Genomic DNA, 24,762 nt, shown 5'->3' on the forward strand with positions numbered 1-24,762 from the left:
ACATAAAAAAATGACAAAAATATCAGGAAATATTTTTTTTTATTTATTTATTTTTTTTTTTAACTGGGATCCACGCTGCAAAGGGAGGAAAATACCCAACAAATTCCAATTGGTTTAATATGATGTTATAGTATTTTATTTTGTATGAGTTTTCAAACTTTTAACTAAAGTGGTGGTGTATGTGTAATATTAAACAAAATTGTTGGTTAAGCCTAATTTTTGTTTGGTTTTGTTTTTGTTTCTATTAACCCTTTTCCAGATCATTTAAAGTTCGATTCCGTAGTTGTCAGTCGAATCTTTAGACATTGCATTTGCATGTCCTAACAGAATTTTTAATTTTAATTTATAATTCTATTAAAATCTAATGCCACTTGCAATTCCTAAATGCTTCAATTTGGTTTACGAAATTTTACTTGAACGACAGTTAAATATGTATTTTACCTAAAGATGGAAGGATGTCTAATAGTTTATTCAGCACTTTGTGTATTAACTATGAGTTTTAGTTTAGCATTTGATTGCAACCAGATTCTATCGGACACGGAAATTAAATTTTTAAACTGGGAAAAGCTAGAAGAGTGCATAATTGAAATTGGAAGAAATGCAGTTGATAAAAAATCAAGTGAACGTATTTGGCAATTAGTTAAAAATGTAAAAAAATAAAAATTATATTAAAAAAATTAACTATTATAGAAATTATCTAGGCAAATGATGGCATAGAGAACATTTCCCCTTTGGTCTACAAAAATATGGGTAATCTCGTTACGGGCATTCCATTAGAAGACTTACGTAACATCACAATTAATGTTGTTGAAATTGTAAAAGCCTTTGGATCCGTGCAAAAAGGTTTTACAGATGAACAAATGAATCTGATAGCACAAAAAGTTCGTTCCGAATGGCCAAATAAGATTCCTCAAACATATTCAGAATATGATTTGAAATCAATGGGTCAGATTGTTTGTTATCTTAATCGATCTGATATAGCTGCTATTCATGCAGTTGCTTTGAGGTAATTAATTAACTTACAATATGGTCTAGATGGACTTTATCAAAAAAAAGTTTGTTTTTTTTTAGATTTGCAGTTGAATGGATTGGAAATTTAGAAAACTGTCCCGCTGATAGAATGCAAGCTTTTGCAAAATTAGCAGTACAACATGATGCATTTGGTCCACCTGCTAGTTGGTCAACACTCGATGTAAAATGAAAATTATTTTTATTAAAATTCAAACTTATGTATATGTTGTTTTACGTTTCTATAGGTTAGCATTATGGGAAACATTATAAAAGGTCTCACACCTTCAGAGATCGATTCAATTAGCAAAGATAAATTGCAATTTAATAAACATTTTAGAGTTCACAAAAATCGTCTCAACTCTACTGCGACGATGAGTGAAAACGTATGGAGAAGGAGAAATAAAGCTGATAATAGTTCAAATAAAGGTGAACCAAATGAAGAGTCAAATACAATGTCAAACTGAATTTAATGACTAAAAAATAAAGATTCTTAAACTTTATTTTAACAACAGTATTAACTATATATGAGTTCTTCTTTGAAAATACAAAAAATCTTAGCAAATTAGTCTGGCCAAGGCGCCAGAGAATTCACAACAAGGCCCAATTGGTTACATTTATTGTAGCTGTATCAAAATTTGTATCAATTTTCAAAGTTTATACTTTAACTACACTGTTGTGTATACGTAACTTTTTCTTTAACAAATTTCTGTCAGTTAAGAATAACTTGGAACTGATCTTTCGGACCAGTAACACATTTACATATACCTACGGGCCTTCTTGACTGTTCAGGCCTAGGGCCACAAACGTAATGGCTCTTAGTTTGGGTTAATCAAAACTTTTTGAGGATATTGAAATACGGTTTATTTTGTTTTTCGTTTCGGATTTTTTTTTTAAGCATTATAAATCCCCTTCAGAATTTATTTTCGGAGAACAAAAAATCGTATGAAATGACAACTTAATTCGCTTGGACAAAAAATTTCTTTAAAAATAAAATAACAATCTGCCAGTTGAATATTTGAAAAAAAGAGGAATGTTTGTTTTTTTCTTGTTGAATTGAAATCTTATTTATTTATCTCTTATTTAATGTTTGGGGCCCTCAAAACTATCATTTTTGAAGAAATCTTTTTCAGTTATTTGGAGTTTTTGTACTTACTGTTTTGTTTACGATTACATAAACAAGTGTTTAGCTTCTTCACTCATTAATAAATTCTTAAACTTTGGTTCGGGGCGTAAATAGGACATGAAAGGATCAGATAAAATTAAAAACATGTGTAAGACATCTTAATTTGTGTCAGTTCGCGATGTTATTGTTAGACTGATAAATGTGATAGTTGTTCCTGCTCTCCTGGGCTTCCTCTCATAAAGAGCCAATAGGAAGTGCACAAGACTCAATTATTTATAAAATAGTATTTTAATTCATCGCATTAAAAAACATATGGAGAGATTTGCTTTTTAAAAAATTCTTACCTATTTTTAATATAATCTGCATTTTTAGAGAACACGTTCTTGAAACATTTTGATCTTCCAATTGCTCTAAAAATCGAATTCGAACTTATTCGGATGAATTTTTTTTTTGAAAATGCTGCTAAGATTCAATATTATCTTATGACTATGTCCGCAAACAGAAAAAGTAGTTACAAAATTTTGTATAAGTGTTCTTTTAAAATCAAACAAATTTTTTCCGCTAAACTTGCATCACAAAGGCATTGTTAATCTGTTTATTTTTAATATACCTACGTACATAATTTATAAAAAAAAAAAAAAAATCAAAAGTCGAAATTTAACTGATCTTATGCCATTTTAGAAATATGTACATACATACTCATTAGGGTGGGTCAAAAAAATCGAAATTCTTTTTTTTTGATTTGGTACTCCGAAAAATAGATTGCTAGACACCTCTAGAATATACACACCAAATATGAGCTCTTTATATTAAGGGGAAGGTCCTCCGCTTTGCAATTTTCCATTTTTACATCAAGCTTCTACTAAAAAAAAAATAATTTTTTTATTAATTGACTTTTTAGCAAATTTCTTTTCAGATTCTTGTAGGAAATTGAACGCTCTACAAAAAAGGCCTTATACACTTTTTTCGTTTATCTAATCGTTGAATAGATATTTGAGGTCCAAAAATCGAAAAAATCTTTAAAAATTCGTTTTTTGTTCTCAATTTTGTAACAAATTGAAAAATTATAAAAATCAAACGCGCAAGACATATTCTTGTTGGAAATTGATTGCTTCACAAAAAAGGTCTTGTTAACTTTTTTCATTAATCTAACCATTCTAAAGATATTCGAGGTCAAAGTTAAAAAAAAATATAAAAACATTTTATATTTAAAAAAAATTTCCAGTTCACTGAAACTTCATTATTTTCAAATTAGCAAGATATATTCTTGTAGGGGCTTAAACGTTCTACAAAAAATTTCTTGAAATCAAATTGATTGCTTTAACCGTTTAGAAGATATTCGTATCCAAATCGTAATGCATACGGGTCATAAGAAAACTATGGAAATCAGTGGGCATTGGTTTGGATACGAATATCTTCTAAACCATTAAAGCAATCAATTTGATTTCAAGAAATTTTTTGTAGAACGTTTAAGCCCCTACAAGAATATATCTTGCTAATTTAAAAATAATGAAGTTTCAGTGAACTGGAAATTTTTTTAAAATATAAAATGTTTTTATATTTTTTTTTAACTTTGACCTCGAATATCTTTAGAATGGTTAGATTAATGAAAAAAGTTAACAAGACCTTTTTTGTGAAGCAATCAATTTCCAACAAGAATATGTCTTGCGCGTTTGATTTTTATAATTTTTCAATTTGTTACAAAATTAAGAACAAAAAACGAATTTTTAAAGATTTTTTCGATTTTTGGACCTCAAATATCTATTCAACGATTAGATAAACGAAAAAAGTGTATGAGGCCTTTTTTGTAGAGCGTTCAATTTCCTACAAGAATCTGAAAAGAAATTTGCTAAAAAGTCAATTAATAAAAAAATTAGTTTTTTTTAGTAGAAGCTTGATGTAAAAATGGAAAATTGCAAAGCGGAGGACCTTCCCCTTAATATAAAGAGCTCATATTTGGTGTGTATATTCTAGTGTATGTCTAGCAATCGATTTTTTGGAGTACCAAATCAAAAAAAATAATTTCGATTTTTTTGACCCACCCTAATACTCATATTTACATCAGTTTTAATTTTTTTCAACTTTGAATAAAAATATCCTTTTCTAGATTTTTTTTTTGAAAAGTAGAGGCACAGAGGAGGAGAGATAGAAAAAAATTGTCCCCTGTTATCGTACAGGCTACATTTTTGTTGGCGATTTAGAAAAACTTCTGATCCTACCCTTGCTTGAACTATATAATGGGCTAATTCAACATGTAAAAAATCTGTTAAATATTTTTAATGGTTTTCTTAAAAAATATTTTGTATATTAACGACCGTTATTTCATTTTTATAGAGAAAATAAAAAACGGAAATAATAGTTAAATGAAATTCTCATCTTTTACCAATTTTCTAAATATTTTTTTTATTATTACAAATTGTATCTATGTATATAATATTCTGCACATAACGTATAATGATTGTTTAAATTACAATAATAATTGTTTTTTTTTATTTATTTATTTATTCGTCTACTTTTAAATTAACTTTAAAATAACTAGTGCTATAAATTTTGTTTTGTATTTTTTTTTTTTTTTAAATTGATATTTCCAATAAAAATGAAGTTTAACGGCTATAAGAACGAATTTAAGAGTACATAACATGGCTTTCTATTCACAACCTTTAAGCCTCTCTTGTTGTCTGCTTGCTGATGCTGGTTGTCCTTTGCAAAACTTCTCCTTTAATTCAAACTTGAAGACTGTTAATCTTCCTTTTATTTTGCTATACGATTTAACTAAGATCTCTTAACCTATATTTAATAGATGCTAGTGCGTTAAAAATACCAGTTAACAATATTTGTGTTATAGATTGCATTCGTGCCCGGTCTGGTCGGAGTATTGGACGACCCTCAAAACTTATCATCTACAAGATCTGACATTCCATCTACATTTAAATTGAGCATTCGCTTATCCATGATCATCATTGGCGATGACTTGTCATTCGAAGACATCCCAAACGATTGCATATCCAAGCTCAACGAATCATGCGACTGGTGCTGATGATGCGTCTGATGTTGGCTAAGGTGCGAATGATGTTGCGTTGACGGATGATGCAGGTGCATGTGCACCTGCTTATCATCCATGATAGCTTGATCAAGATTGAGAATGCATTCGGCCTTAAAATTATCTATTGTGAATTGGTCCACATTGAGGAACTTCATTTCATCGTAAGTGGACGTGGGCGTGTCGAGATCTAGCGAATGGCTGATTGTCGAGACGCCATTTGCTGACATATTGTGATGAGGCGGTGAAGATCGACTTATTGGTGGCATGGCATTCAGCGTTGGGGCTGGAGGGTATGTGGACCATTCCATGGAGAGACCTCCGCCCCGTTCGAGACCCATGTGATCGATGTTGAGATTGAGGAAGATATTCGGTGACATTCGGGACGGAGACATTGAGCCGAAATTGACTTTTGATTCGTTGTCGAGAGAGTTCGATGATTGTGGCGGGGTGTCTGGTAGAAGAGTATTACCTTTAAAGAAAATATAGTTAGATTTAACATGGATTCTGATTGTTTTAATGAGATAGTTACCTAAAGTACCATCTAATTGTGTCATAACATTATCATCGTATGGTGTATTATTCATATCAGGATCTCCGTTATCCTTCAATGAGCCTTTCTCTTGTTTTCGCCACTTGGCACGACGATTTTGAAACCAAACTTGAACTCGGGCTTCGGTCAGATCGATTCGAACAGCCAGTTCTTCGCGAAAAAATACATCCGGATAGTGGGTTCGTTGGAAGGCACGCTCCAATTCTTGCAGTTGAAGTGAATTAAATGTTGTTCTGCAAGAAAAAAATTAGAATTTTAAATTTTTATTTATAAGTACAAAAAAATATTAACTGCTTAAATTCATATTAATTATTTGACCAACCAAATTAATAACTTTTGGTTATAGAAACGACACAAAAAACCGACAGTCGGCCTTATCACAAATTCCATTAGTATCGGAAATTTGATACGATTCCCGAAAAAGCAATCACGGAACCCGTTCGTAATGGAAAATTTCATACAAATCGTCACTACCGAGAATCGTAGAAAATTTTTGATATGAATGGAATTGGTGATAAAGCCAAATATCTTGATCGTCACCATGCAAAAAACTAGGGCCTTTGTTTAACTAAGCTTAGTTATAAACCCACCGAAACAATACCAGCGCTGAGATATCGTACCCTGGTTCTTTATTTTTACTCAATTAAATGGTTTTCCTGGGTCTTCTGTTTATTAAAGACGCATGGAATAAACTATTTAAGAAAGACATTCGGGCGATTTTAAAAATGAAAGAAAGCTTTATGGACTTAACAAGCACACCAACGAGTAAGGACCATTTCAAGAGACGGACTCGACGACGAACCTACATATATGTTACTAAACTGCTAGATATGTAGAACAATCTTGCGTTTCAAGAGTTTTCCCGAGTTAGAGTTTAAAATTCTCATAACTTGGTCAATTTGGCTCCAAATGACCTAAAAAATGAAAAAAAAAAAAACGAAAAAGGGTTTCCCGGGAAAAAATTATCATTCAATTAATTAAAAAACGAAAACATCTTTAAAACTTAATTTCTCAAAAATTTTTTTATGAATCCAACTTGAGTCAAAAAAACAAAATAAAGAATATAGTGGAGTAACTAAAGCTCAAAAATTGGCAATATTAGGGAACCCGGCCGAACAGCTTAGATTTTCAAACGTCGGTAATTAAAAATACTTTAAAGTCTATAGATTAAAAATTGTCGGTGTTGCCGTTTTGATTTTTTAAATTTCAAAAATTTTTCTTAAATTTCATAAATTAATTGATGCCAAAAGATTGTCTAGGAAATTCAAAAAAAAAAAATATATGGGAGTGAGGGACAATCTTCCATAGTTCAAGCGATAGATGCAATTTTCTTATTAATTGACTTCAAACACAAAAAAAAATATTTGAACACAACGGCAACACCTACAATATTCAAATATACATTTTTTAAAAGCTAGAAGCTTAGTCATATATGTAAAATTAAAATTAAGTTAATTGAATGAACGGCTTTTGAAAGAATGGTAATTGAAAAAAAAAAAATTATTGAAAAAATTTTAACATGTCGTTTTTTAAACTTGGTCGTAATATAAAATGCATTTATTTTAAAATTTTTTTGGCCGCATTTATTATGATTTCAAATTATAAAAGGAAATGTCAATATGTATTACGGTTTATGAAAAAATTTAAAAAGTATTTCATTTTCAAAGAACTTTATTTAATAAAAGTTTTGAAAAAAAATGTAACTTAATTTTTTTTTAAAGTTCAACATCTAAACATAAAATTATTTTTTACTCATTTAATAACCCTTACTGTTGAAAGTTAAATAGCAAAAATTTAAAGTTCCTATTTACCACAGTCTTTGAGAAAATTAATTATTTCAATGCAAAAATTCAGTTTTAATAAAAAAAAACCATTGAAATTGAAGTAATTTTTCATTTTTTTTTTTTCAAAAGTGTGAAATATTTTAAATTTTTTGCTTCGAAATTCAACTGATAATATTTATGGCCAAACATTTTTTTTAAATAAATTCATATTTTATTAAAAAAAGTTTGGAAAAGAGTAATTTTAAATTTTTCTAATAACATTTTTTTTTTTAATTCTGAGTTTGAGGACCATTTTTTCAAAAAGTCTTGATTAAATTTAGTGGATTTAAATTTAAGAGATAAGAATGAGCTTCTAGCTTTTTAAAAATGTTTTTTAAAATATTGTAGGTGTTGCCGTTGTTTTCAAAATATTTTTTTTGTGTTTGAGGTCAAAATGTTAGAAAATTGCATTTATCGCTTAAACGATGGAAGATTGTCCCTTACTGCCTTTTATATATTTTCCTTAAATTACCTAGAGAATCTTTTGCTATCATTTGTTTAATGAAATTTAAGCAAAAAAAATGGTTTTGTTAAAAAAAAAATTAATTTTAATTTTAAAAAACAATACGGCAACACCGGCAATTTTTAATCTATAGACTTTAAAGTATTTTTAATTACCTACGTTTGAAAAAAAAAATTGTCAAAATCAGAGCTGTTCGGCCGGGTTCCCTAATAATTTGCTTTAGTTACTCTACTAATAAATAACTTGCTTTAAGAAAAGTTCTAGCACAAGATTGTACGTGTATTTTTTGATTTTCAATAATTTGTTTTCTCCCGGCTAATCGGAAGTTAAGTGAGTAAGCACTTAAGTGGGTTTCACTGTATCAAGAAAATGAAAACTTTACCTTCCGAATAATATTTAAGCCATTTGGTATTTGATGTAAAAAATGTGTTTGAAAAGTAATACAAAAATTCCTTCTTTACAAATTTTGTTTCACCAAACACAAATCTGCAAAGTGAAAAGTTCTCTTCTGAAAAGTGCAAAGTTTTGCTAATTTGCAAATAATTCTATGATTTTGTTTCACCAAACACAAAAAATGCACATTGTATTTAAAACTTTGCAAAGCTTTTCATTAATATGCAATATGCTTTTGAAAAATATCTTTTTTAAGTAAAAAGCTCTTTTTATTTCTGAAACAGCACCGAAAACAAGTTGAAACGATCCAAACCCGTGGTGGCCCACTGTTGATATGTATTACCATGACCATGACCACTCTTAAAAGTTACATACATATATGAGGTTTTCAACTAAATTTTAAAGTGGGTCCATGGGGCGTATGCGTAACATTTTTTTTTTTTTTTTTGAAAACATAAAACCAGTTAATGCAAAATTTAATTTTGAAATTCAAATGTGCTAAATGTCAAACGACACGTAAAATTCCACACACAAAAGTTTTGAAATAGTTATTGGAAAATTCAATATCTACTTTTTTCACTTTTTAGAACATAGAATACTTTGAAAAGTAAGTAGAACGCTGGACATCATCTTTTGGCATACGACACATTGAGTTTCAGCCATATCATAGTGTATTTGGCCAAAAATAATAAATCAATCACTATCGAAAATTCCAAAAGAGCTTCGATTTCCTAGGGACCTTCTCCCTCATTGAATAAAATCCTAGCTTCGTTTCCAACAAAACAAAACAAGAAGTGTCATCAAGGCTCAAGAAGAAACTATCACCTTTTGACCTGTGCCTGTCAGAACTTAGCAATAACTTTCTGGTCTGGCTTCCATGCCTACTACTACTGTCAGTATGATATAGAATTCGGTTCATTGCACTTAATTCCTGCGGAGAAGTTCCATTCCCACACACACATAATGGGCCATTGGAAAAGAATTATTTAAACAAAAATAAAAAGAAAATAGATACAAAATAAAAAGAATAAGACAAACAATATCGATTGAAAGAGATTATTGGAAAAACAAGAAGATTGGTAGGTGTAGGAGCAAAGGTACAAAATATAACACCAAATCAAAGTATGAGTCGTAAGGGTGGAATTATATTTTCTTCGACAAAAGAATGACAGAGAAAAAAAATGTTTATAAATTATTATGTTTATTTGTTTATAGATTTCTTTTATTCTTTTATATTGAATCATCATTTGTGTTAAATTTAGAATCACATGGGTTATTTTTATCATCTCAGGAACAAAAGGAAAAATTCGCATATTTAAAATACTCTCTAATTTTATTTTCCAACACCCTCATTTTCAAAATACATTTTTTGAATGGCTTCTTATTGAAATTTATTTAAAATAACAATGTTTTTTTTTTCATGAATGTATGTACCTACATAATTTTCAAATTTGAACAATTTGTCTATTTTGGATTGATTACATACTATGTAAAATCATTTGAAAAGAGTTTTCGGAAACCTTATACATAATGGATCTAATGAACCAACAACATTTAATGACTACAGACAAAATAAAGATAAAATGCTCAATTTTATTTTAATTGTATCCAATGAAGGGTACGCGTAATAGTCTTTTTACTCGCATTTTGATGACAAGTAACGCAAAACTAATTTTTTGGTTAATTTAACATTCTAATTAAATATTAAACACAGAAAGGTACACTTCTTATACAATATAAGAAGTGTACCTTGTCTTTAATATTGAAACTGTACGTGTTATTAATTCTAATGAAACGTGATGATGGTCAGTAGGGTGGGTCAAAAAAATCGAAAATTTTATTTTTGATTTGGTACTCCGAAAAATCGATTGCTAGACCCCTCTAGATTATACACACCAAATATGAGCTCTTTATATTAATGGGAAGGTCCTCCGCTTTGCAATTTTCCATTTTTACATCAAGCTTCTACTAAAAAAAATAATTTTTTTATTAATTGACTTTTTAGCAAATTTCTTTTCATATTCTTGTAGGAAATTGAATGCTCTACAAAAAAGGCCTTATACACTTTTTTCGTTTATCTAACCGTTGAATAGATATTTGAGGTCCAAAAATCGAGAAAATCTTTAAAAATTCGTTTTTTGTTCTTAATTTTGTAACAAATTGAAAAATTATAATGATTAAACGCGCAAGACATATTCTTGTTGGAAATTGATTGCTCCACAAAAAAGGTCTTATTAACTTTTTTCATTAATCTAACCATTCTAAAGATATTCGAGGTCAAAGTTAAAAAAAAATATAAAAAAATTTTATATTTTTAAAAAATTTCTAATTCACTGAAACTTCATTATTTTCAAATTAGCAAGATATATTCTTGTAGGGGCTTAAACGTTCTACAAAAAATTCCTTGGAATGAAATTGATTGCTTTAACCGTTTAGAAGATATTCGTATCCAAATCGCAATGCATACGGGTCATAAGAAAACTATTGAAATCAGTGAGCATTGGTTTGGATACGAATATCTTCTAAACGGTTAAAGCAATCAATTTGATTCCAAGGAATTTTTTGTAGAACGTTTAAGCCCCTACAAGAATATATCTTGCTAATTTGAAAATAATGAAGTTTCAGAAAAATTTTTTATATTTTTTTTTAACTTTGACCTCGAATATCTTTAGAATGGTTAGATTAATGAAAAAAGTTAATAAGACCTTTTTTGTGGAGCAATCAATTTCCAACAAGAATATGTCTTGCGCGTTTGATCATTATAATTTTTCAATTTGTTACAAAATTATGAAAAGAAATTTGCTAAAAAGTCAATTAATAAAAAAATTATTTTTTTTAGTAGAAGCTTGATGTAAAAATGGAAAATTGCAAAGCGGAGGACCTTCCCATTAATATAAAGAGCTCATATTTGGTGTGTATATTCTAGAGGGGTCTAGCAATCGATTTTTCGGAGTACCAATTCAAAAAAAAGAATTTCGATTTTTTTGACCCCCTAATGGTCAGCCTCCTTGGGTGGGGCTGGCTTGGGTGAAAAAAAAAACTTTTATTTTTTCTATAGCTTTCACATTGCAGAAAGTTACGTGTAACAGTTTTTGAGAACTACAAGATCTAAGATTTTTAAAACATTCTATATTAACACTGGTCAACAAAATCAAACTTTTTTTGTTGCAGAAACCAAAATATACTTTTCTATAGGTTTTTTTGTGTGCTGAGCTCAACCCGAAGTTAGAAAAATTCTATCATATCCCGTTTTTGAGATATTATCGTTAGAAAATCGAAAATGTCACTTTTTACCAGTTTTCGAGGTTATTTCTTAGCGTTTGGTTATTGTTTAAAATTATATTTATAACGGTTTCTAAAAGAACTATTTTGTCTTTGTAAATCCGTTTAAATCTTTTTAATATCTTTTTTCTTCTTCGAGAAATATTAAGTTGAAATCAACATGTTTGGTATATGTATGGGCTTAAATACTATTTAGTGCCTTAAAAATTGTCCCTTTGGACAGTGAATTTGGAAAAAAAATATGGACATTTTTTTCAATGTATTTTCATATATTTTAGTTGACATAGAATGGATATATGTATGTATGTATTATCTATTTTAAAATAACATTTGCACCGATATGTTTGGAATGATATTTCTTTATTGAACAATTTTTTTTTTTTTTTCAAAAATTGCTTAAAAAAGAAAACAAATATTATTGAAGTTAAACTTCTTATGGTCCATTATACAAGTAGTGTAAGTTTTACAGTTCAACAGCCATTTTCAAACTTTAAAATGCGTTTTGTTTTGCTATGCCAATTTCCATTTGACACGTAAACATTAGATCTTTTACTGTTTGCTTTTTTTTTAATTTTTCATATCAGTACCTAAAAAAACTTGAGCGTTTTCTCTTTTGAGAAAATTTTAATTAAGTGACTACCTATCACAAATAAGAACATGGCTTGAGTTAATAGGTCTGTTTAATGAATGTGTTCCGCACAGAAAAGATCCGAAAAGTACAAGTTTTTGTGTTTCATGAAATAAAACTCACCCCAACTTGTTCTAAAATCTGTCATTTTATGTTTCATGAATTTTTTCAGCACAGAAAAGATCAAGTTTTTCTGCTCCTACTTTCGAGGTAGAGCAAGTGAGTGAAAAATGTCAAGCACACCTGTTTTTATTTATTCAAACAAAAATATGATAAAATGAATAAAAAATATTTGAATTTCTTAAGAATCTTATAATTTATGAATAAAAAAATTTAAATAGTGAACAAATATGACAATTTATTTTAATTTATTTGAATGAAAAATCATTACAGTCAATTTTTTTTTATTAAATTTTCAAAACTTTTGGGCATTTGTCAAACCTATTAAGCTTGGAGTTGTACTTTTCTAATCTGTTTTGTTCTGACAGTTTTCACGTATTTGTGCTGTTCTGATCTGTTCTATTCTAGATTTTCTTCATTAAACAGACCTAATGATATTTCTTAACTTCTGTCTTCTTTGACGACTCATTCCTTTTTTTTTTCAGTTTTTGAAAAATATAAAAAAGCTATTTTTCTATTTATTTTTTATTTATTTTTTAATTATTTTATAATTATTTTTTTTTTAAATTGAACTTTTTTTGCCACAAGAACCAAAATATACTTTTTTGAAGGTTTTAGGGGTGCTGAATTCGAATTCTGAGTCAGAAATATTCTATAAGCCTCCGTTTTTGAAATAATACAGTTATAAATTAGCAAAAAAAAGTTTTATGACTGTTTTTGAGGTTATCCTTTGATGTGAAGTAATTTAAACGGAGATGATTTCAGCACCCCTAAAACATTCAGAAAAGTATATTTTGGTTCTTGTGACATAAATCTTACTGAGCAGTGATATCAGAAGTTACAAGGGTGGAATAAAATAATAAGGTACCTACTGGATTTACTTAACCGTTTGCAATGTTCGATTGAAAAGGCATGTTTTTAAGTCAAAAACTACCTGCTAACTTTTTTCTCCAACCGAAAAAGTTTTGTGTTATTGAGTGAGAAAACAAAACAGAGACTCTAAATTATGGCGGAGGACTGAGCCTATAATGTGGATGTGGACACCTTCAATAACATGGCCTGGCCAAGCTCTCTTATACATACATATTTAAATTAATTCTATCATCTTAAAAACTGGTTCAAAAAAAGACAATAGGGTGGTAGAAAACATGAAAACTCATGAATTATTTTTTTCTTATTTCTAATTTTTCATTTTTCCACGATCATAATGATTTTGATTAATGAACAATTCATTGAATCAAATGCTATAAATTATTTGGACTTCAAAATCATCTAATAAGAAGTTGTTTTATTTACTTTTAGATAAGACTTGACTTAAACATTTTTCTCTTACTTCTCTTGGGATCTAACCCTTCAACTGGAGTCAAAAATATGTTACGCTGTTTTCCAGAGATCAGTGCATGAAGGGCATTATCTAATTGGGAACCTTCTCAAAAAAAGTCACCAATTTAAAGGAATGCTAATTGTTGTAGGAATCATAACACAGCCACAAAATTAAGTAAAAATCCCCTTAATTAAAGAAGAAAATCTTCTTATTTTTATGATTTATGAAGATTTTCATCTTAAATTAAATAGATTCCTGTTAAGACTGAAGTCATCTTGGCAAAAAAACCATGAAGAAATACGCTTAAATTTAGGTGGTCCTTTTCACCGTGCAGAAAACCTGAAGTGATCGAGTGAAACGGACTTCGGACTCGATTTCAGCGACCAAACAATATATAAAGTTGTCGATCTGTAGGTACATATATCGCTGTGTGCGAGTAGATAGATAGAAATTGTTACAAAAAATTTACGATTTGAGGAATAAGTTTTAGGCATGACCAGTGAATGCCGTCTACCCATAGGAGATAAGGAGTACGTACATAAGCTACATCAACGACTTTAAAAATATTGTTTTTTTTCGGAATGCTTTTTCAATCATAAAAAATATATGTATCCCAAAGATCAATGCTTAAGTACTGATTTTTGTGCTTGTTATTGTAGAATAAGATTATCAATAATAAACTATATAATTCAGAAAAATATCTCCAGTGCATTATGGAAGGTCTACTGCTGAAGTTAAACCTTGACACTCAGCTCAAATTCAGGACAACCAACATCCCAATCAGAAGACTTTCCTTAACGCCGTCGATTCCAGCTCATCAGATCAAATAAACGCTTATTATTTTTTACCGGTTGTGAAGTACGTTCGAAAACAGCGGAGGGAGTTAATCAATCTCCTCACCTTGATATACCCCAATCAAACCGTGCTATGGGTTTCAAATAATCTTTTTTTAGAAACCTTATTTCTAGTAGTTCAAAAAAATTAATCTTAAACTGTACTGGGACTTCAACAGAAATAAAATCTTCAAAAACATTTTCGAAACTTCATACAATTTCGCACCTGTATCGTCGTTGCTTCCGCTTCATTGAAACCTTTTCCATGAATATTCACCCAACTGGGTTTCGCCTTAAATCCCACAGCTCCTGGTCTTAAGTTGGTTGTCAATTTTTCTTTTATTTTTTTTTTGTTTGTTTGTATTGGTGGGATGTTTTTAAGCCTGAACTATATATAAGAACTCTGCGGGCACTTAGACGGCTTCGGATGCGTGGCACATTTTTTTTTTTAATCTCTCATAAAAACTAAACGTTTCTCACTCCGACAATTTCTCACATAATAATTTGAATAGAAGAATACGGCCCAAAATTCACCAAGTTAGAAAAGGATTTTTTAAGTTTTTTTTTCGGAAAATTGGTTTTTAAAATTTGGGTTTTTTGGAAATATAAAAAACTATGGTTTTTTGTTGTTTAAAAGAATTTCTATGTGGTTCGTTGAAAATGCATGTGTTGTATTAAACTGCACTCGCGAAGGCTCTAGCTAGACTGAATTAGAGGGATGGTTTTCTACGATTTGAACTTTGGAAGTTCGAAAAGAAACCTTAGAAATTATTTTGTTTTAGCGCTTTCTCCTAAGTATATTCGATGTGAGAATAGTAAATATAGTCCAGAGCTATTAGAAAATGATATATTCTTTTGGAAAAATATATACTAAGTATATACATATGTATTTCTTTTTTTTTTTAAATATACAACCATATATGAACATAGATATCAACTATATATATCTTTGCATGTAAAACTAGATACATAAAAAGCAGACTTTGTGTTGAAAACATTCAACCATCCAGGCTAGCTCAAAAGAATGAAGAAAAAAATGACAAATCGGTTATAAACTTATGTCATAATCGATGCAAAGAAATTATAATGAGAAGATAATAAAAATATGATAATAATGAATATCAATACGCAATTTCAAATGGGCTACCACTTTTAGTTACTTATTTTAAGAACATTTTATAGCATCAAACAATGATTCATCTGCGCAAAAAAAATTCACGGAACCAATTTGTTGGTATGTTGTTAGGATATATACCAGTAGTATAAAATCAATTTCAGAGCTTTGTAAGACCTGTGCTCTAATTGTGTGGTACGCGAAAAATCACTAAATATTCGCCTTTTTTTCAGTTTTTAGCTCTGATTACACTGGTTAACAAAATTAAACTTTTTTTTTGTTGCCAAAACAAAAATATACTTTTCTGAAGGTTTTCGGTGTGCTGAACTCGAATCTGAAGTCAAAAAAAAATTAAACAGCTCCCGTTTTTGAAATATTACCGTTAGAAAATGCAGTACTTCGGACCTTATTCTTTTATATAAGGAAAATTGTTTGAGCATATTTAGTAACGGTTTTCATAAGTACTATTTACCACCTTTTTAAATCTGTTTAAATCTTTCCGATATCTTTTTTACTGCCCGAGATATCCTAAGTTGTTTGGTATTTTTATAAATTTTATAACGTCATTATCTTCTTTATGATATATGAAGCCAAACCCACTTACTTCAGTTTGAGATATCTCGGGCAATATAAAAGATATTGAAAAGATTTAAACAGGTGTCGAAAGATCGAAAACAGTTCTTATAGAAACCTTTACTAAATATGCTCAAACAATTTTCTTTATACAAAAGAATAAGGTCCGAAGAATTCAAAAAAACGTATTTTTGCATTTTCTAACGGTAATATTTCAAAAACGGGAGCTGATTAGTTGTTTCTGACTTCGGTTTATCACACCAAAAACCTTCAGAAAAGTATATTTTTGTTTCGGCAACAAAACCCTTGTAAACCAGTGTTATCAGACGAATATGGTCAATATAAAAAATAAGAATAAGCTCTAATTGAAAAATTGGCCCTTAAACTTAGAAATTCTGAAGCTTATATAGGTCCAAAACTTCTATAATAACATCATTCCGAATGTTAGTAAATTTTCCCACAAAGTAGAAAGACCAAAATTATATGGGACTTGGACCAAAGGCGTACAGCCTCAGCCATGCCCATGACACTGGTGTTTAATCAAAGTTGTAGGCTACTGCCTGGTGAAGTTGTTTGGAAAATCGTATTTGTGAGTATAGAGCTATTGCCGTGTGAAGTTTATACACTGAAAATAATAAATTTCGTAAAATTACGAAAATCGTTTCATACACTACATTTTCGTTGGCCCAACGAAACTTTCGTTGGCTCAACGAAAATATGTAAATTTTCGTAATATGAAAACCTTCATCAATTAATGAAAACGTTTCATACACTTTTTCTCCCTTTTTAGTGCCAAAAAATCCAATTCAATGAAAAGATTCATCAATTAACGAAAAATTTCATACTCATTTTAAAGAATAAAAATAAGAATTTTTTCCTTACTTTATTAAAGTTTTAATTAAGTAACGAAAAAATTCATTAAGTTCTGAAATTCAACATTAACTAACGAAAATCTTCATAAGCTTATGAAAATTCTTCATATACTAATGAAATATTACATTGGCTTATGAAAAAATACATCAGTTAACGAAAAAAATCGTTGCCTTACAAAAAAAAAAACGTAGACTTGGGTGCATTTCTGCTTTAATGATTAAAAATTGAATCTTGCTTTATATAGTTCACATTAGGTTTTTGTTTAAAAATCTACTGAATATAAAAAATATTTGCGTATTGACAAGGTGTCTCACGATAAGTCGGACTCATCAGTTGACTTAAGTGAGCTCCACCGGGTCGAAACGCCAATTTTTGGTTTGGACTATATTTAGTTAATAATTTAACAAGTCCAATAAAAAAATACAATTAATACAACGAAAAGTTTCGTTAGCTAACAAATATTTTTTCGTAATTTAATAAAAATGTTCATTAAATTTAAGAAAAAATTCGTTAGCTAACGAAAGTTCTTTCATAAATTAATCAAAAAATACATTGACTAACGAAAAATATCACCGTGGTTAATTAAATTTTACGTTAATCGATGAAAAATTTCGTAAAGTGATGTAAAAATTCATTAACTCTCGATCAAAAATTTTTATGAAAAATTTCATTAAAATACTACAGTTTTCGTTGATTGATGAAGTTCTTCATTAACGTATGAAAGCCATTTCGTTGAGCCAATTAAATTTTTCATCGGCTGAAAATTAATTAAATTTTCGTTGGCTCAACGAATTTTTTCATTGTATTTACGTAAGGATTTGGTTCAGTGTACTATGATGAATCTATTTTTTATTAGAAGTATAAAACTTAAAGTCCAATTTTTTGGTATAAAAATGATAGATAGTGGCTGCTTTCATAATTGCATGGTTGCTTTGTTTACATGCGGTCATTTGTGATCAGACTAATGTCAGAAAAACCATTTGCGCATGTATTTTACTTTGAATTTATGAACAATTTTTCTGATTTGGGTCTTTTGTCAAAAGTTTGAAGTTTCAATTCAGCCTCTTCTCCAAAATAAACCAATTCCACCCTTTAAGAAAAAAATCATTTTTTAAACATTTCTCCAAATGTTTACAAATTTATTATATAAATTTATTATATGCAAGAAATTCGCGGCTATTTTTGTTATTTTGACTTGAATTTTGAATTTCCATTCATAATTTTGATAGAATTGAGAAATAAAGGAAAGCTGTATCATTTTTTACGTCATGTTCCTTCTTTTTTCATGTTTAAATTCATTGCGCATGGGAATTTTTTCATTTGCACATTTGCGCTGCAAATATTTGCGTTTTACATTTATGAACACCTGACATTTGTCATTTGCATTAATGAAAGCTATGCATTCGTCAGACTTGCGCAACCATGCATTTATGAAAGCAGCCAATGTTTTAAAATTGTTTATAATTATTTATTCATCTTAAGAAACAGTTAATAAAATTATATAGGTAATATGTTCTCAATTTTGTTGCTTATATTCAAGCGAGTGTCAAGTGTGTTAAAGCTGAACCATAAACTATCTTTTATTTGATAGCAAATTATTGGATATTATGTAGGTCTTCTTCTACTTCTTTGGGGAAAGTAAATTCATAATCATGAGTTTCGCCCGAAAAAGTTTTCACGTGAAATATTTTTGTTCGTGCTGAATTTAAAATGCTATCAAGAGTTTCGCCTGAATGAAATTAACATTTTCAACCGAACTGGTTTCAATGTTAAAGTTAAGAAAAGAGCAATCCGCAACAAAAAATTGTTGAAATAAATAAAAATTTTCGGAGCGGAATTCACAATAAGGGAAAAGTGAATTCCAGGTGGAATCTTGTTTATTTGGAACTCATGATAGGGCTAAATATGAACTTCACGGTTATATGGTTAGCCATACATACGATTTTTATTCATCACACTATATTTTTTAAGCATCTCGGCTGTTCTAACATTCATTCGAACGAAAATTGAATCCGTACGGATTGAAAACGATTGTTCTGATTTCCGTTCGACTTTTTTGTTGGAAAATATTGGTTTTGGGTAGCAAATTACGACCCGAAATGGTAAAATTTGTCGAATTGCGTATCCGATTTTTTTTTTTGAAACACTTATGAATCCGAGAAATGTGTTCGAATACGGAATTCGGAGCAGCTAAAATTAAAAAACGGGAGAAAATAGAATTTGAATGGAAATCAGAGAAATACTATCTCCTTTATCTTTATGTGAAATCGTTAAAAAAAGCTTATTTTATTGACATCAAACAAACACTACGGGAAATTTTTTGAATTAGAAACTTGTTAATACCTGTATAAACAATAATAACGTAGCAAACATGTCTAAGCCACTTATCTTAAGAATATAAACTACCAGGATTCACATAAAAATAAATGTTGTGGGACCCAACAAAATTTGAATAATGTTTTATCAGTTGCAAAACCACTGCAAGACTGCGCAGTTTATCCTTTGAGGGCTTTCCTAAACAGGGAACCCAAAAAATCAAAAATAACACTGTGCTTAAAAATAAAAATCATGTTAATTATTTTGGAAGTGACCTACCAGAGGTTGTAGGTCATACTGAGTATATCTAGGCACTTGACATTTTTCAAAGATTCTCAAAATTTCAAGTTATCGTCACAAAACCGAATTCTAAAAAACGGGGAAAAATTTTTTTAGGTACTTTGAGATTCAGTCCATAAAATCTACACCCAATTTGGTGCTTGAGCATAATTATTTCCAAAAGAATAAGTACTCCTCTGTTTAAACAAATCTGAAATTGACCGCAAAATAACTGAGTAAAAAATCGTTGAATTGAAATCTGAAAACATTGAAAAACCGTTTTTTTGAAGATAAAAGTTGAGGGTCTATGAAAAATTTCAAGTGCCTAAATATATGATGTAGGTACTCAGTATGGCCTACCATAGCCGTAGCTAGGATTTCATTTCGGGGGGGGTTACCTCAGACTGAACAAATTTTTTTTTTAAGATTCACAAAACTTTTTTATCAACTATAGGCGTGTTTTTTCTATTACTCAGTTGCTACTCATTTTTGATTTTATTCGCAAAACAATAATAAAAATTACACAAGTATTTGTTTTTATTGTTTTTCGAATAAAATAAAAAAATGAGTAGCTACTGAGTTGAAGAAAAAACACGCCTTATATGTAACTGCAGTCGATTCTTAATTCCGCTAAAGCAAATGGTTATTAGAACTGTGTCAGAGCGAAAAACTTGTCAATATCCTTTTTAAGTATTTTTTAGGAGAGAAATTCATAGTTAAAAGTTTAAAATAGCTCTGCTAACCGTAGAAAAATTTAAGAATGTACCGAATATAAAATGGCCGAATATTCGGCGGCATCTCTAGTTTAAATTGGTACAAGGAGTAATAAGATGTTTGATATAAATTGCGAGCGTTAGCGAGGAAGAAAATTTTTTTGAAGAAATAAATTTGAACCATTATTAGGCTTTATACAAAAAATTATTTCGCACAATTTTATATATAAAACATTGAAAAATGAAATTTTTCTCCCACTAAAATTTTGTAGCAAAAAATTGAAATATTCTATTATATCAATTTAGTTCTAAATTAAATTTTAAATAATCCAAGTTGTTTGGCATGAGCTAATTTTCTAATTTGAAACAATTTGATAAATAGAAAGCTAAAAATATAACGAAAAATTTTACATAGGTACTCTCTGAAATAAAAGGATAAGATGTCGGAAAGACTTAAATAGATTTAACGGTAATATTTCAAAAAACGAGATGTGATCGAATATTTTTATCTTCGGATTCGAGTTCAGCAACCCTTTGAAAAAGTATAGTTTAGCCTCGACATCAAAAACCTTGTAGATAAATACTTGTGTTATTTAAAGGGTTCTTAAAAAAACATTTTAAGGTGTTTACATAGTGGTTTAGGAAATGATCAAAGAGGTAAAAACTAGTTTTTTGAAAATCCCTTGCCAAACGTTGTAATGGACCACAAAATTGTTGTTTTTCCTTATAAAAACTTCATCGACAGCTTCTTAAACGATACGAAATTGGTAGAGTCTTTTAGGGAGATTTTCGGGATCGGGTAAAAATTCTGGCTTCAAAATTCTGCTTTTCAAAATTCTGCTTTTTTAACGAAAATTCTGTTTTTCAAAATTCTGCTTTTCAAAATTCTGCCAGCATTATTCTTGAACAAAAAATTCTGCCAATTCTGTTTTTTTTATAGCTTATGCGCTGACTAAAGAAAAATACACCTCATTAATGTAATTCAACATTGGTACTTTCCCAAATTTTTTTATTTGAGTGTCGCAAATATTTTTCAAATAAAATCTATAACTTATTGGAACCCATCGGTTGTTTGATACAAAATATTCCTTTTAAAAAATTTTGAATTATTTTCGGAAATGTTTAGTATTAAAAACCTGTTCTTAATTTTTTCAAATTTATTTATTTATAAAAAGAAAATTAATATACATTCAAAGAATAACAAATTATGTAGGTAAGTTATCAAATAAGCAGATAATTTTTCAAGAAGATGATTTTTAAGAAGTCTGCAAAAAATTAAAGAATGGTTTGGAAAATGTTAAAAAGCGCGCGCTTTTTAACATTTTCCAAACCCTTTTTTAATTTTTTGCAGAATTTTGAAAAACAGAATTATGAAAAGCAGAATTTTGAAAAACAGAATTTTGAAAAGCAGAATTTTGAAAGCAGAATTTTGTAAAGCAGAATTTTGAAAGCAGGATTTTGACTCCGGCAGAATTTTGACCCCAACCCGAGATTTTCAGATAGGTAATTAAATTACTAAAATACAAAAACAAACCATTTAGTACTACAAATATTAGACTTATAGGTATTTTTTTATACTATATCTTTTGATTTTCTGAAAAAAAAAAATTTCGGGGGGGTTTAAACCCCCAAAACCCCCCCCCCCCCCCTAAATACGGCTATGTGGCCTACAACCTCTGGTAGGTCGCTTCCAAAATAATTAACATTATTTTAAGGGTCACCATTTGTTTATCTGAAACAAGGTTTTTTCAAGTCCCCTACTTTGTGTAGTGGAATCATAAAATTAAAACCTATGTTTTTTTTTTAATGTAAAAACTCTTAAAATTGTCATAAATAAGAGCTATTAAAAAACATGTTGATGATTTTTTGTAGAATATTAAGTATACTTTTAGTACAGGAAAGATAGACTTTTTCGTGGAACGAAATATAGGACGGCTGAATTTTTCAAATCTGAAAGAGGGGTATTAGAAAAGCTTAAGTCCTGGTTTTCGGGACGCCACCCCCCTGGCGAAATCCGCCATTTTGGAAAACGCGAATCGCTCTATATCTTCAAAACTATTTGTCCTAGAGAAATGGTTATTAGACCAAAGTTCTTGGAAATTTAATTATCTTTTTCTTTGTAATACATTATTATTCTGAGCGGGCAATAGTTTTGAGGTTATGTTGTTTTAATTTTTTTTTTTTCGGTTTTTTAAGATTTAAACATTCCCGGTAATAGTAACATAATTTTTTAAACAGTTAAAGTTATAGACCATCAAATTTCCAATAATTTGATATATTTTTGAATGTCATGCGATGTATGAGTCGAAAGTTATTGATCATAAAACTATAGTCTAAGTACAGGAAAGTTAGTAAAAAAACAGGCATTTTGTGGAACGAAATATAGGGAGGCTGATTTTTTCAAATCTGAAAGAAGGGTATTAGAAAAGCTTAAGTTCTGGTTCTCGGGACGCCAACCACCAGGCGAAATCCACCATTTTGAAAACTTGAATTGGTCTATATCTGCTATACTATTGACTTGACCGAATAAGTTACTCAACCAAAGTTGCAGGCAATATAAATATCTTTTCTTGTACATGCACTGTTTTTCAGCGAGGACAACACTTTTGAGGTTATGTGGTTTTATTTTTTATTTTTTATTTTTTCGGTTTTTAATTTTTCTCAGTCTCTATGATGGAAACATAATGTTTAGCATCATAAAAGTTGGATTTTGACTTAAAGCAAAATATGTGTACCACAATATTCTAAGTTTACCGTTACCCACCTTAATAACTCCCTCTCGTATCATTTGTTTCTTGTTTTTACGTTACATAAAAGATTTAGCCTTTTTTTCATATCTTATGCAAAAACATATTAGTATATTTTTTGAAAATATTGAAAGGGATTGCTCTTTAAATTCCGTATCTTTGGTTTAAAAATATAATCTTCAAAATTATACCAAATTAATATGAATTTGAAATAAAAAGAAAGGTAGGCCTAAAAACTCCTGGTACAAGCAAATGCAAAAACACCAGCATTCAGTTGGCCTTAGAAATGGAACAATACAAAACCGGGAGGCTTGCCGCCGATTTCTGAGGTCAACCCGGCGAACCCCACAGGCGGATCACTAGTGTGAAGCAGATACGTGGGATAGTTATGATCCCCTCGACATCGAGATCATAACAGCGCCGAGAAAAAGGAAGAAGAAGAATATAAATTTGATGTTCTACAACTTTATTCATGCTAAAAAATTATGTTTCTATCATAGATGCTGAGAAAAATTAAAAAAACCGAAAAAATAAAACAACATAACCTCAAAAGTGTTGTCCTCGTTGAAAAACAGTGAATGCACAAGAAAAGATATTTATATTACCTACAACTTTGGTTAAGTAACTTATTCGGCCAAACCAATAGTTTAGTAGATATAGACCAATTCGCGTTTTTCAAAATGGCGGATTTCACCATGGGATTGGCGTCCCGAGAACCAGGACTTAAGCTTTTTTCTAATCTTTATTTCAGATTTTTAAAAATAAGCCTCCCTATATTTCGTTTCACAAAATTTCGTTTTTTATTTACTAACTTTCCTGTACTTAGACTATAGTTTTATGATCAATAACTTTCGACTCATACATCGCATGACTTTCAAAAATATACCAAATTATTGGAAATTTGATGGTCTATAACTTTAACTGTTTAAAAAATTATGTTACTATTACCGGGAATGTTTAAATCTTAAAAAAACCGAAAAAAAAATAAATTAAAACAACATAACCTCAAAAATATTGCCCGCTCAGAATAATAATGTATTACAAAGAGAAAGATAATTAAATTTCCAAGAACTTTTTTCTGATAACCATTTCTCTAGGACAAATAGTTTTGAAGATATAGAGCGATTCGTGTTTTCCAAAATGGCGGATTTCGCCAGGGGGGTGGCGTCCCGAAAACCAGGACTTAAGCTTTTCTAATACCCCTCTTTCAGATTTGAAAAATTCAGCCGTCCTATATTTCGTTCCACAATATGCCTGTTTTTTTTACTAACTTCCCTGTACTATTTACAAATTGTGTAATAATCTTCTCAATCAAATTTATCATAATGAAGTTCTTATTCATTTTCATTACTTCCTTACCAAGCGTAACAAAATATAAAAAAAAGTTTTTGCCAGGATAATCAGGATAATATTTCTCAAACGTTCACCAATCTTAGGCTCCTATTGCTAATATTCTAAAAAGAAATTAACTAAAATTAAATAAATTCCTTCAACTTAAAGACCTAATGATCTATGTATCTTGTTAAAAAACATAACTCCATCAAATATGATTGA

At 29.5% G+C, this 24,762-nt stretch overlaps 2 protein-coding genes across 2 annotated transcripts; one reads left to right on the forward strand and one right to left on the reverse strand.

Annotated features, from left to right (window-relative positions):
• LOC129909234 (uncharacterized) lies at positions 1–1,864 on the forward strand. Its single transcript, XM_055986284.1, has 4 exons — positions 1–648; positions 702–1,006; positions 1,072–1,192; positions 1,257–1,864. The coding sequence occupies exons 1-4, from the start codon at positions 448–450 to the stop codon at positions 1,473–1,475; spliced, it is 846 nt and encodes a 281-aa protein (XP_055842259.1). The 5' UTR covers positions 1–447; the 3' UTR covers positions 1,476–1,864.
• A 2,726-nt stretch (positions 1,865–4,590) lies between these two features.
• On the reverse strand, positions 4,591–15,143 carry LOC129909232 (paired box protein Pax-6). The gene is made up of 3 exons (XM_055986283.1): positions 14,820–15,143; positions 5,707–5,960; positions 4,591–5,646 (listed from the first exon to the last, which is right to left on the reverse strand). The coding sequence occupies exons 1-3, from the start codon at positions 14,858–14,860 to the stop codon at positions 5,021–5,023; spliced, it is 921 nt and encodes a 306-aa protein (XP_055842258.1). The 5' UTR covers positions 14,861–15,143; the 3' UTR covers positions 4,591–5,020.
• Between the last annotated feature and the right edge of the window lie 9,619 nt (positions 15,144–24,762).

The sequence above is a fragment of the Episyrphus balteatus genome, chromosome 2 (assembly GCF_945859705.1).
Source record: "Episyrphus balteatus chromosome 2, idEpiBalt1.1, whole genome shotgun sequence".
Lineage (NCBI taxonomy): Eukaryota > Metazoa > Arthropoda > Insecta > Diptera > Syrphidae > Episyrphus > Episyrphus balteatus.

Excerpts from the sequence above, each read along its gene's own strand:
- LOC129909232 (XM_055986283.1), bottom strand. The coding sequence starts at position 14,860 with ATGGAAAAGGTTTCAATGAAGCGGAAGCAACGACGATACAG. Across the intron at positions 5,961-14,819 it reads CGGAAGCAACGACGATACAG|AACAACATTTAATTCACTTC; the intron begins GTGCGAAATTGT and ends TTTTTCTTGCAG. Across the intron at positions 5,647-5,706 it reads ACAATTAGATGGTACTTTAG|GTAATACTCTTCTACCAGAC; the intron begins GTAACTATCTCA and ends TTTTCTTTAAAG.
- LOC129909234 (XM_055986284.1), top strand. The coding sequence starts at position 448 with ATGGAAGGATGTCTAATAGTTTATTCAGCACTTTGTGTATTAACTATG. Across the intron at positions 649-701 it reads TTTGGCAATTAGTTAAAAAT|GCAAATGATGGCATAGAGAA; the intron begins GTAAAAAAATAA and ends GAAATTATCTAG. Across the intron at positions 1,193-1,256 it reads CTAGTTGGTCAACACTCGAT|GTTAGCATTATGGGAAACAT; the intron begins GTAAAATGAAAA and ends ACGTTTCTATAG.